The sequence below is a fragment of the Chrysemys picta genome, chromosome 3 (assembly GCF_011386835.1).
Source record: "Chrysemys picta bellii isolate R12L10 chromosome 3, ASM1138683v2, whole genome shotgun sequence".
NCBI lineage: Eukaryota > Metazoa > Chordata > Testudines > Emydidae > Chrysemys > Chrysemys picta.
Window position 1 is genome coordinate 57,499,221 of NC_088793.1, and position 14,089 is coordinate 57,513,309.

General features: G+C 41.4%; 1 protein-coding gene across 10 annotated transcripts in view; it reads left to right on the forward strand.

The window, feature by feature from the left end:
- Positions 1-1,172: 1,172 nt before the first annotated feature.
- Positions 1,173-14,089, forward strand: part of FAM135A (family with sequence similarity 135 member A) — a 149,212-nt gene continuing 136,295 nt past the window's right edge. For 2 of the 10 annotated variants that reach the window (XM_065587950.1, XM_024114417.3), the window contains exon 1: positions 1,255-1,386. Coding sequence is in view for 3 of the 10 variants with exons in the window: in XM_005280083.5 (XP_005280140.1) it covers positions 1,984-2,099 (116 nt within the window). In the remaining 7 variants the exon portion in view is untranslated. Of the gene's footprint in view, positions 1,387-1,693; positions 2,100-14,089 lie in introns of those variants that run through there. The other 8 variants (XM_005280083.5, XM_042848859.2, XM_005280084.4 and 5 more) reach the window with 6 other exon arrangements.

Below are 14,089 nucleotides of genomic sequence, written 5' to 3' on the forward strand. Positions count from 1 at the left end.
GACACTTTGGAAAGCTCCATTATAACAAGCCCCTGGTATAGTCATGAGGTCCTGATAAAGCAGATGTAAGCTTCTCTTGAGTCACTTACTTCCTGTGAACTTAAATTTCTTACAAGGAAGTTCATCTTGCAGGTGACTGTGACTTCAGCCTGCAGAGTGAATAAACGTCTGGACGTAGTGTCTGAGCTATCTCTGATCAGATTTTACAAGGATAAACTGGTGTTATGGACTCACTGGAGATTCCTCTCCAAATGTGCTTTTGGAGTGCCACCAATATCAGTCTATAATCCTGCTAGCGTTCTTTCCATGCCAATCCCAGTGAGGCTTTCCGCCATATGATTGATGCGAAGAAGTTCTTGGGTTTCTATCTGGAGCAGACTACAGCTCCAAACTCATCTTTTTATTTCTTTTGACAACAGTTCACTGGAAAATATTACCAAAACAACCATATCTAAATGGAGGTCTGATCATATTTAACATTGTGATGACTTGGTTGGCATGAAGCTAGAAGGCTACAAGGTTTATAAGACTAAAGGCAGGTCTGCCAACCATGCCTGTCTTATAAACATTTCCAACACAAACATCTACAAAGCGGCTACATGTTGGATTTGGACTTCAGACAGAAATCCAAGTTTGCATCTACAGAACTTGTTTCCAAGGCAGGGGAGGCCAAGTTGTCCCATCATTAAAGAAATTGGGGAATGGAGGTAGGAGGAGCGGTTAGTTAGAGTGATTTTGTTTTCTGGGCCATGGCAGGGAATATCTCTTATTTTCACTAAGCAACCTTTGGGGGCCGGTGGGTTACCTATCTGAATGGAGCCTGTTAGTGAGTTTGAGAGGCATCTTAGCCCCCTTGCTTTCCTAGTAGCACTGTTGTTCTTGTTATTGCCTCTTTTTGCAGATGTGCTCTCATTTTCTCTCAGTACCTTCCTCAGTTCTTTCCAGGAGTGAGAATGCTGCCTGGTGAGCGTCCTTAGAGAAGACTAATCATCTTTAATTCTGCTTCTATGAAGCCACTACCTTGCAGGATTCTGGCTCACCTTCTCCCCCCTCCCCCTTCAGAATTTCTCTCTTTTGAGGTGCTTTTCTCTTGAACTTTGGTGTGTGTACGACTTCTAGGCCAGATCTTATGTTGATTATTTTAAACGGGCTATTCCTTGTGGGAGTCTGGTGTCTCCAGCCAAGGAGCGGAGTGGCATGTTTGGAGGGCAGCATTTGTGAGTGACAGAGGCGGCCATGAGCGGCCAGTAGGGGGCCTGATTTATACTACCCCGCCCGCTGCTGTCAGATAGTCTCAAGCCTTGGCGAGGAGCCTTAGCTGTGTCGCCCACGGAGCTGCGACCCAGCGCGGGGGGAGTCCCTGCGATGCCTCCGAGCCAGAATTAGGTGTGAGTAATGTCCCCTTGTTATCGGCTCACCCCCCCACCCCTTTCCCCGGGCAGTAGTGGCAGCGGGAGGCCAGCCCAGCCGCCCTGCGGCTGGCAGAGGCGTCTGGGTGGCAGCCGATCCCCGCTGCCCTGGTCATTCCCCTGTTCTCGGGCCGGGACAGCTGCACCCGCCCGCAGCGCCACTAGCACAGAGCAGGCTTCAGTCCGACCCTCCCTCGCAAGCAGCAGCAGGAGCCCGGCTCGGAGGAGCAGCAGGGGGAGCACGAGCCCGAGCAGCAGCCGCAGGGGGAGCAGGCGCCCGGCTCAGAGCAGAGAACAGGAACCGGGAGCAGCAGGAGGGTCTGGCGGCGCCGCCGAGCCTGACGCGGCCGCTGCAAGACCCAGGCACGCGGAACCGAGGATGTGGCGGCGGTAGCGGGGCAGTAACCGCCGCCGGCCTCTGCCCCCCCGCGCAGCCCTCCTGGGCTCCGGCCGCCGCGCGGCTCCTAGGAGCAGGAGCGGCGTGTGCCCGGCCAGCAAGCCCCCGCCCTCCCAGAGGACCGGGGCGCCGGCGACACGGGCCGCTCCGGCAGCAGTAGGCTTTGGCGTCGGATGCATGTGCTACGCCACCCCGGTGCTGCAGAGGCCTGGACTCCGCTGGAAGAGAGCAGAGCAGGGCGAGGAGGGGGCGGGCGATCTCCGGACACCAAAGGCGGCTCCATTGTGGCTCAGGTTGGTGCGGGCCTGTGCAGTGGACCCGGAGTCAGAGCGGAGGGAGGGTTGTATCCCCTCGCCGCGGCCCCCCACCGCAGCTGGGGTGGGGTAAGGGTGTCTGCGTTCAAAGCACGCGAATGAAAGCTCCTCTGATCAGCAGCGAGCGCGCCTGCTACCGCCCTCCTGGGTCTGGCCTGTGCCCCCTGGGACGGGAAGTCCGGACCCTAACAGCAGGGGCTTGTTTGTTTCCTTCTGGCCTGCGATGATCATAGTAACCCCGCCTCGTAATGGGGCAGCAGCAGGAGAGACTAGGAAACCAGAGAAGGAAAGCTCTCCGGCACTTCCCTTCCTATCCCCGCCTGTGGGACGCGGAGGGCCCCGGATGGGTGCCCTTTCCATCCCTCTGCGCGTCCCCCTGGGCAGCACTGACGGCCAGCAACTCTTCAGTGCTCTCTCCTCTTTCACTGTAGCAGAAGGCGTGAAATCATTTACATTGTTCCTTTTCCTCTTTTATCGTTTCTTTAGCTAATGGATAATTCTAGTGCTTTGGTACTTTGTCTATGAAGAAGTTATGCCTGGGTAGGATTTTTTTCAATGTGTTTAATCTGAGTAAAAGAAAGTATTGGAAATAAATCAAAATGTGGTGAGTTAGTGTACACTTAGATGAACTCCTTGGTTTTGTTGAATTTTTTCAGGTTCTTTCTGAGGACAGCTCTTAATATTGCCCCAATGTTTGAAGAATTATCAGCATTGCTAATTGAATGTTGTTTCCTCGTGTAATCTAGAAGTTGTTGGACGTGGGTTGGGAATATTTTACAGCTATTTCCTGGTACACATAGCTACTTAGGAATTGCATTTGAAGGACTTGCCAAATACATTTGGATACCATCATTTAATGCTCTGCAGAAACTTCACATAGGGCAATGTGCTTCTCTATGGAAAAAAAGTATATGTTATTACCATTCCTGCTGCAGAAACAAAAGCATACTTCCATTCTGTTTAAAAAAAATGTAACCTGTGCAATTATATTTGTATTACAATGAATGTACTTTACTCATATTATAATAAGTGATCTGTTCTTCACTCAGCATCAGGAGTAGCTGTGTGTATATTAAAGGGAGAATAAATCAAAATATTAGCACAATTATAGTGAATTTGAATGTTGTAGGATGGGGAATAGTCTTATTTAATAAGAGTTGGCTAAAGAGACTTACTTAATGGGACTCTTTGTTAAATTTTGTATCATATTTAGGTTATTTGAAATATTATATGAAATCTACGATCAATATAAATGTTTTTCTGAATTCTGTTGAAAACTGCTTTTAAACAAGTATTCCCTTCATGCTAGTGCATGAGACACTGAATGTGAATTTGAGTACAAACTTGACCCCATACAGAAGTGACTACTAGATTTTTCTAGTCTGTGAGAGAAATTGCACAGCACACATAACAAATAAATGGAAATAACTTTAAAAAAATCTAATTATGATAATCGGGAGTGGTGGTGCTCTAAGTAAGAAAATGTCAGTTTTAAAACCATCTGTTTAAAAAAAAAGGTTTTTTGTTTGTTTTTGCTTAAGGTCCACCTATTCTGTTTCTGTGTTTCCTGCTAGTGTTGGAGGGTAAACTTATTTCAGTTTGGGAGTCTGACCTTATCAGTGGACAAGGCACAAGTTTTGGGTTTTTTTTTTTTTTTTTTTATTATTATTATTTTTTTAAATCAGCCCACTCAGTTAATCTGAATGCATTTGCATTATTATTTCGGGGATCAAAATGCAAATCCTATTCAATTTTTCATTTCTTGAGCTGGCAGGGGGTGAAAGTGTTATTGAGGTGATTCTTATTACTGTAGAAGGGATTAAATTGTATTGCTAACAGTGGCATTGGAACAATTTTTATGATGCTGCTGAAAGCCATTGAACAAAATTGTAAACCCTCTATGAGGGAAACCACTTAAAGCCAGGGGATGCTTCCAGCACCCTGATTGGTAATACAGAAATCTGTTAACATTATGAGTGTGAAAAACAACTCAAAAGGGAGCCTGGCTCTTGTTGGAGGATGCTAACACAATCAGAATCAGTAAGGGATCAATTCTGCGGGAGCATCATTGCTATTTGTCATACTGGAACAATTCTTGGTTTATGGAATAGTGCATCAAGTGCTTTAACCTACATGTATAGCCCCTGCAAAAAATTCCTTGAGCCTGTTCAACCTGAAAGGGCTGTTCTATAAGAAGCAAACAAGAAATCAGACCTCAGTGATGTATCTTTGAACTTTGTATGAATGAGGTATAAGCCTATCATCTTCTCTCCATCTAAATCCTAGTGACTACCCTAGTCACTTTCTGAATATCCACACGAGAGAAATACACCACCAATCTGCACCAGACAGGGTGCCTTAATTTGTGTTTGTTTTCATCCTTACTTCTGCTCCCTCCCCCACTTCCACCCCCATCTTTCTAGGTTTCTTTCACAGCATAGTTCATCTCTCATTCCAGCTTAAGTCGATGTAAGTTACATCACTCAGAGGGGTGAAAAAAATCACCCCCCCCCCGAGTGACTTAGCTTACATCGACCTAACACAGTGTCTACACCGCGCAGTGTCAGCAGGAGATGCTCTCCTGCCAACTCACCTTCCGCCTCTTGGGGAAATGGAGTACTGAAGTTGACAGGAGAGCGCTCTCCCATTGACTTATCGCGTCTTCACCAGACCAGCTAAATCAGGGGTTCTTAAACTGGGGGGTTGGGACCCCTTAGGGGGTCATGAGGTTATTATATGGGGGGTCGCGAACTGTCAGCCTCCACCCCAAACCCCGCTTTGCCTCCAGCATTTATAATGGTGTTAAATATACGGAAAAAGTGTTTTTTAATTTATGACGGGGGTCGCACTCAGAGGCTTGCTATGTGAAAGGGGTCACCAGTACAAAAGTTTGAGAATCACTGAGCTAAATCGATGCCGCTGCATTGACAAGCCCTTGGTACTGGCTGGTAACTGATTAAAATAATAGAACATGAGTTAGAAAGTATTCTTTGAAATTATTTAAATTAACTTATGTGAAATGTAGTATTTTAAATCCAGTTACAGAAACTGACTGATATAGTGAATGAAAGGTATTAGTTTTTGTAATAGGGAGAATGAGATGCTGCCTTTAGTGAAATGAATATGGTATCCTTAAATCTAACTCAGGTGAAAAATAAAACATTTATGTTGTCATTGTTAGAATTTGGCATGAATAGTAGTTGATTATGATTGGGAGCATGCAAGGACTAAGCTAATGTAGTGGATGAATTGCTTTTTCTACTAGAGGGTGGACCTTTTAAGGTCAAGATTAAAATTAATTGCAGCAGAGGAAGTTAGAAGATTTTATTACCAACATCCTTTATTAAAAATGTTATTTGTATGGACTAATGCCCCTCATTCTTTCTTCACTTGTAAATCTAAATAATTTGCCTTCTCTTTTTGTGATCTCAGACCTACCCGCCTTTTTGTCCTTTTTGCCGCTTGTTTCAGAATTCTTTTGTGCTTTTTTTTTTTTTTTTAGTCAAAAATCCCAAAAGGCTGTAATGTAGTTGTACCAAATTCTACTCTCTCAATAAACCAAGGGGTGGGAGTTTTAGTTATTTTATGGGTACATAAAATATCATTAAAGCTTTCATTATCTTGATAAGGGTGGATGAGCAGAATTTTTTGTGTATGAGCAGGTAAATGCTCTTGACAGTTTTGCTAGTCCACTGTTATATGTGATAAATAGTCGATTTTGTAAATTCATTGCGCCAGACCACAAATGTCCAAAGTAGGCATTTACATTCATTGCAAATTAGGGCTGTCAAACGATTAAAAAAAATTAATTGCGCAATTAAACAATAATAGAATACCATTTATTTAAATAGTTTTGGATATTTTCTACATTTTAAAACATATTGTTTTCAATTACAGCACAGAATGCAAAGTGTACAGTGCTCACTTTATATTTGATTACAAATATTTGCCCTGTAAAAAAACAAAAGTAATAGTATTTTTCAGTTCACCTAATACAAGTACTGTAATGAAATCTCTTTATCATGAAGATCGAACTTACAAATGTAGAGTTATGTACAAAAAATAATTGCATTCAAAAATAAAACAATGTAAAATTTTTAGAGTCCACTCAGTCCTACTTCTTGTTCAGCCAATCGCTCAGACAAACAAGTTTGTTTACATTTGCAGGAGATAATGCTGCCCACGTCTTGTTTACAATGTCACCTGAAAGTGAGAACAGGCGTTCGCATGGCACTGCTGTAGCCGGCATCGCAAGGTATTTATTTGCCAGATGCACTAAAGATCCATATGTCCTTTCATGCTTCAACCACCATTCCAGAGGACATGCGTCCATGCTGATAATGAGTTCTGCTCGATAACCATCCAAAGCAGTGCGGACCGATGCATATTCATTTTCATCATCTGAGTCAGATGCCATCAGCAGAAGGCTGCTTTTGTTTTTTGGTGGTTCAGATTCTGTAATTTCTGCATCAGAGTGTTGCTCTTTTCAGACTTCTGAAAGCATGCTATACACCTCATCCCTCTCAGATTTTGGAAGGCACTTCAGATTCTTAAACCTTGGGTCAAGTGATTGTAGCTATCTTTAGAAATCTCACATTGATACCATCTTTGTGTTTTGTCAAATCTGCAGTGAAAGTGTTCTTAAAAGGAACAACATGTGCTGGGTCATCATCCGAGACTGCTATAACATGAAATATATGGCAGAATATGGGTAAAACAGAGTAGGAGACATAGAATTCTCTCCCAAGGAGTTCAGCCACAAATTTAATTAATGCATTATTTTTTTAACGAGCGTCATCAGCATGGACGCACATCCTCTGGAATGGTGGCCAAAGAATGAAAGGGCATAGGAATATTTAGCATATCTGACACATAAATACCTTGAAAGGTTTCAGAGTAGCAGCCGTGTTAGTCTGTATCCGCAAAAAGAAGAACAGGAGGACTTGTGGCACCTTAGAGACTAACAAATTTATTAGAGCATAAGCTTTCGTGGACTACAGCCCACTTCTTCGGATGCATATAGAATGGAACATATACGTTCTTATTAAAAATTTTATGAATTGCATATTAACCATTGCCACATATTCAGTAGACATAAATATGATATGACATTTGTTTTTTTCCTTATTGTAAGAGTTAGGAAGGGAGGGGTATGAGCTTTTTGTTTTTGTTTATTTTTAATTTTTTTGATTTTGTAGAAAATCTCGTGACTCCTAGAAAGTGACTTTGCATCAGGGAAACTATCCATACATCCATAGCAAAAATCAGTGGGTTTGATCCTGCAAACACTTACATGAGCAATTCCGTTGACTACAGTCAGACTACTTATGAGTAAGGACATCTGTGACAGTGATTCCAGGGTCAAGCTCCATGGTTCTGATTCAGCAAAACACTTAAGCATGTGCTTAAGTTTCCACTGAAGTGAGACTAAGCACACGCTTTGCTGAACAGAAATGCATTTAAGTGCTTGATTAATGTTTTGCTATATTCGGGTCTACGCAGATATTCTATTTGGCATAGAACACTTTCTCACTTACATCCTGAAGTAAACTGTATACAGACTTTTTCCCCCCCCCCTCTAAAATATGAAAGTAGGAGTTAAATAGAGATGCACACTCTCTCATTTCTAACTATGGGAGCAGATATTTGTTACAGTAAATGCAATTTTATAAATACTTGTAGAAAAGTCTTTCTTAATAATTCTCTTTCTCACAGAACAGTGCACGAAGCATCCAACAATAAAAGTAACAGGGCCTTCAACAAGGAAGCAGGAAGGGAGGAAGAGTTTTTTTCCACTCTTTGGGGTCAGTGAGAAGTCAGGGGAGCAAGTTGTGTTTATTTTAACCAGAAAATAGAAAACTATGACAGCACAGTTCCTATGACAAACACAAATGGAAATACAGGGAATAGAATGAAACATCTGTGACTGCAGTTTGTAGATTGAACACAGATTGACATATACCAAATATAAACACAGTTTGACAGAGGGAATAAAACCACAAGAGTCACTTTAATCTTCACCAGATAGTTATATCTTATAGTCTGTATTCAGTTTCCTTTTTTCATCACTCTTAGAAGTTTTGGAGTGGAGGATACATCTCAAAACAGAAAAGTTTTATTGTTATACTTTTGTCAGAAACAGAATACAGAGAACTCCTCATCAATATTTTTATTTTCCTCCTTTGCAGGATTTGTATAAAGAAAACTAAAAATAGTGTTCTGTATTTGTCAAGGCTGTATCCCCACTTTGAACTTTAGAGTACAAATGTAGGGGCCTGCATGAAAACTTCTAAGCTTAACTACCAGCTTAGCTCTGGTCCGCTGCCACCATCCCAAGGCTAATTTCCTCCCCTGGGTAGCCTTGAGAGACCTTCACCAATTCCCTGGTGAATACAGATCCAAACCCCTTGGATCTTAAAACAAGGAGAAATTAACCATTCCCCTCCTTCCTCCCACCAACTCCTGGTGAATCAAGATCCAAACCCCTTGGATCTTAAACAAGGAGAAATTAACCATTCCCCTCCTTCCTCCCACCAACTCCTGGTGAATCAAGATCCAAACCCCTTGGATCTTAAACAAGGAGAAATTAACCATTCCCCTCCTTCCTCCCACCAACTCCTGGTGAATCAAGTTCCAAACCCCTTGGATCTTAAACAAGGAAAAATCAATCAGGTTCTTAAAAAGAAGGTTTTTAATTAAAGAAAAAGGTAAAAATCATCTCTGTAAAATCAGTATGGAAATAACCTTACAGGGTAATCAAACTTAAAGAGCTCAGAGGACTCCCCTCTAGTCTTAGGTTCAAAGTACAGCAAACAAAGATAAACACTCTAGTAAAAGGTACATTTACAAGTTGAGAAAACAAAGGAAAACTAACACGCCTTGCCTGGCTATTTACTTACAAGTTTGAAATAGGAGAGACTTGTTTAGAAAGATGTGGAGAACCTGGATTGATGTCTGGTCCCTCTCAGTCCCGAGAGCGAACACACTCACAAACAAAGAACACAAACAAAAGCCTTCCGCCCCCCCAAGATTCGAAAGTATCTTGTCCCCTTATTGGTCCTTTAGGTCAGATGCCAGTCAGGTTACCTGAGCTTCTTAACCCTTTACAGGGAAAAGGATTTTGGAGTCTCTGGCCAGGAGGGATTTTATAGTACTGTACACAGGACAGCTGTTACCCTTCCCTTTATAGTTATGACAGTATTTATTTTAATTTTGAGTGATTTATCTTGGATTCTCTTCCTGTCTCAAGAATCATTAAAAGGGGCAATTACAGTACCTCCAGCAGCATATTTACCGTCTAACATTTTCTCTGAAATGGCAGTATATTGTTGAGTAATCTCTTTTGTTCTTGTTAATAATGCATTTGCTATTTACTGCACAGTGTAAGGAAGAGTAGCATGTACAAACTCGCAAAGGTTAATGTGTTGGTAACCTATAGTTCATTATTATCAGTAGTAAGTATTTATCTTCCTGGTACAATTTTTGGGTTTTCCCTTATAATTTAAAATTTTTAGAACTTTATCCCTTTGTCTTGGTTTGCCTCTGCCTCTCCTTGCAGTTAGCAGAGTCTAGCCTAGCTGGGTAATTGCAAATGGGCATCACAAACAGGTTAGGAGAAGTGCAAAGTTAGAGATACCCATCTTAAAACAACATAAGTCAGTCAGGAGACAATGCAGGAGTAAGTAAGAATGCTAACTTCAGGAACCTTAACTCTGTCCCACGATCATCACCACAGATCAAGAGTCACATTAGGCACAATTGTTGTTGGGCGTGGAAGGAGTTGATTTTTATTGGTAAGTATCAGTAATCATCAATTTCACCATGTTGGAATTATTAATATTTGAAATTATTAATCTTGATATGGAAAATCACCAAATACCAATTTAACCATAAATTCCTTTAAATTTAATAAAGGCCAAATGGTATTTATACAATTGCTCTAAACATGCCTAAAAAGCCTAACTAGTAAGAAATTTACTACATTCAAACAGTAACAAAACATTTATAAGCATTTGATCAAGATACTTACAAATGGGCTAATCTCAGGAGTGCTTAGATCCACACTGGTTGGCTCCAGCATAGTCAGGTAGGTATTAACAATAAACCTGTTAAGAGTTTACTTTCGATACCGTTTAACAAACACTTGATGTCATTGCCAATTGCTGACTTCAGCTAAAAACCAATTTGAGACAATTCACGCTTATTGCCAGTTTTAATCCAGATAAGATTTACACCATCCTTTCTTCCCAAGGCCTTTCCTTTCTTCTCTCCCCCTAACCCTCCCTCCCCCCCCATCACTCTGTTTTACAGAACAATGGGAAGATTTGGGCTTGTTTCTCTTTAGACAGTTTTTCATTGTCTTGTTACTATAGCTCTTTATTTTATTCGTTACTTTTAGAGCCATACATCCTTCCCATCCACTACAAGTAATAGTACTTATTATTCTCACAGCCTTCTTTTACTTCCTGGTTGGGGCCTTCTTTGCAATACTTATATAGATCCTTAACCAAATTTAAGCAAACATTAATTCTTTAATTTCGTACTTATCCCACATACCATATATACACACAAACTGACCAAAAAATTTCCATTGATGATCATCAAAATATTCAGATAGGCAAAGTAAGAAAAATGCAGCTTGAGAGTTTATTAGAGTCTTATTTACTTTTTATTATTTGGCAATTTGTGTTTCAGTGGTTATAAAGCTTTATATGTCCATTATCTTATAAAATTTATCATAAAATTGTCTGACCTCCCCCAGTTTCCTGCAACTGTGAAAATAAAAATGGAAACAAATGCCTAGATAAACATATTATCCATTGAATTTATAAAAATAAAAATTGAATTCTGCTATGCCTAACTATTGTACACTTCATTGCTAACAATGCCACATGAACAATATAAGTCTCTACCAAAATTGATAATTTTCTAATATTTCTCTGTTTTAGTGTTACACTTTTTGTTCAGTGGGTCAAGGTCCCTGTGAATATGGTCATTTTAAGCTATTATAACTATGTGGCTTTCCTAACTATACATAGCTATTTAAGTGTGGAACACTTTAGTTTTAGAAAGGTTTCAAAACATGGATAATTTTTCTAAAGCCCATGGGCAAACTCTAAAAGTGCACAAGATCTGTGATACATGCAGCCACAGCCTATGGAAATAAGCTACACAGAGAGTGGTAGAACTTGGGTCTTCCTCACTTAGTCCTAACCCTGTGCTTACTCTGTTAGACCACACTACCATCCTTAATGGATGTTCTTGTTGCCTCGGTAGCCTTATGTAGTCAAAGTTAGGGTGGTTGTTTCCCTTACTTGGCAACTTTTAAAAATAGGATCTTTTGTGTGTGTGGAGGAGAACAAAAGACACATGCTACCTTTTAAAACTCCTTATATTTGAAAGTGTTCTGATGCTTCAAGCATTAGACTCTAATTTTAGACTATGAACGGAAATATTAAAAAAAAAGTTAAAATAATCGAGTTCTTCTTGTTCCTGTTGGGGAAACAATAACAGTTATTGAACAGTTTAGAAGCCTACGTGAGAAGAAGAATGTGTGGAGTCAATGGTGATTTGATAGAGGGGCGTGTTGCTAGTGAATAGGATCAGCTGTCTGTATGTTCTGGAGGGGAATGTGTGAAACTGAGTGATAAGGTGGGCATTGTTTGCTAAAATCTAAATACCTGGAAGGTGAGCGGAGCTTCTTAATAACCTGGATCTGTACATCAGTTCAGTTTATTTTTTATTCTTCATAACATTGTATTTAATAGGTCTTTTCTCATTCTAACTGAAATAAATTTAAAAGCGTAAACTGGTGTTTACCAAAATCAGTGTGTGAATTTCAGATTCAACATAACAAGTAAATAGTAGGAAAAAACAATCAAATTAATAGATAACTATTCTAATGTCAGATTTCAGAGTAGCAGCCGTGTTAGTCTGTATCCGCAAAAAGAACAGGAGTACTTGTGGCACCTTAGAGACTAACAAATTTATTAGAGCATAAGCTTTCGTGGACTACAGCCCACTTCTTCGGATGCAAATGTTGTGGCCAGTAGTTTAAATAGTAACATTAAAAGGATTCATGCTCCTCTCAAAAAGCACAGAAAACTGGTTCCTTTGGATTCATCAAGATCACCAATTATGTGACTAAATGTGTCTGTTGAAGGTGTAAGAGCTGGTCATTAAGTTTGATACGTTTTTAAGGCCCTTGTTTCTGAAACATATACAGTAAATCCTCACTTAACGTTGTAATTATGTTTCTGAAAAATGCGACTCTATGCGAAATGATATTAAGCGAATCCAATTTCCCCATAAGAATTTAATGTAAATGCGGGGTTTAGGTTCCAGGGAAACTTTTTTCACCAGACAAAAGACATTATATACATATACAGTATAAATTTGAAACAAACAATTTAATATTGTACACAGCAATGAATGATTGTGAGGGTTGGTTGAGGTAGTGGAGTAAGAGGGTGGAATATTTCCCAGGGAATGCCTTGCTGCTAAATGATGAACTAGCACTTGGCTGAGCCCTCAAGGGTTAATACACTGTTGTTAATGTAGCCTCACAATCTACAAGGCAGCATGGACTGAGGCAGAAGAGAGGAAACATGCTAGATATAGGGCAGTAGCTGCAAACACTTCCCTTCAAAAACTGAACATGATGATGATCCCAGTCTATCCAGCTGGACGGCACTACTCCTTCCTCCTGACAGCACATGCACGGCTGCACAAGTGCTGACTTTCCAAAGTGCTGGGGGGTGCGTGCATGAGTGAGAGAGAGAGACGTGCATGTTTACCCCACTTCAAGTACGTTGCCCTTTTAAGCAGATCAGCCAGTACAGACAGGAAGCAACAGCTTCCAGCAAGCTTCCTCCTTTCTGTCCCTCTCCTCCGCTTTGAAATTGGACTTTGAAGAACATATTACATTATTATTGTTATTATTATAGCTTCAGCAGAAATCTGATTTGATCAAATTAATAACAAAAAATGAAGATGCTATGGCAACACCATAACTGATACCAAATAAAGGTCATAGGTTGAGTCTATAACAGTATAAAAAGGCTGTGTGTCTAATGAAATATAAATCTGAGTTTGTTCCTCTTTTCTCCTAGCATTTAAAACCATACACCTAAATGTGTGTGCAAATAATGTTGTGTTAAAGTTCCTTCCATCAAAATGGTGAAAAATTGCGTAAGACGCAACAGTATACACATATAATTAATATCTCCTAACTGAACCAGTCACTTTTTAGAATATGAAATATCTCCGTATGTGTGTTTGGGTACATACAAAAGACAGAATTCAGAGTTTTGTCAATTTTTAAAAGGCCTGTGTTCATATACAAACAGCTTAGAATCAATTGGGCATGTTTTAGCACATCAGGTGGTGAAAAAGTAAATAAGGCTCTGATCCAGCTCTCACATCTATTTATGCGTTCCCTTGCAACTGCATGAAGTCTCAGTGGAATCACTGGTGCCGGCTTCCTTCTTTCCCTGGGGGTGCTCAACCCCTGCCCAACCCCCGGTCCTACCCCCTCTTTACCCCTTTCCACAAACCCCCACCCTGCCTCTTCCTACCCCTGCTCTGTTCGAGGCCCCACCCCCACTCCACCCCTTCCCTAAAACCCATTCCTCACCCGATCTCTTCCTGCCCCTGCTCTGCCCCCGCCCCGCCTCTTCCCAGGCAGTTTTGCCCCCTCCCCCAAGTGCGCCTCATCCCTGCTCCTCTCCTCTCCCACCCCAGTGCCTCCTGCACGCCGTGGAACAGTGATCGCGGTGGGAGGGAGGAGAGGAGTTGATTGGCAGGGCCACCGGTGGGCGCAGGCGCTGGTGTGCTGGCTGCCGGTGGGTGCTAAGCACCCGCTAATTTTTTTCTGTGGTTGTTCCAGCCCTGGAGCACTCTTGGAGTTGGCACCTACGACTGGTGCTCCGCACAAGCATCCACCCCCAGATCTGATTGCAGGACTGGGG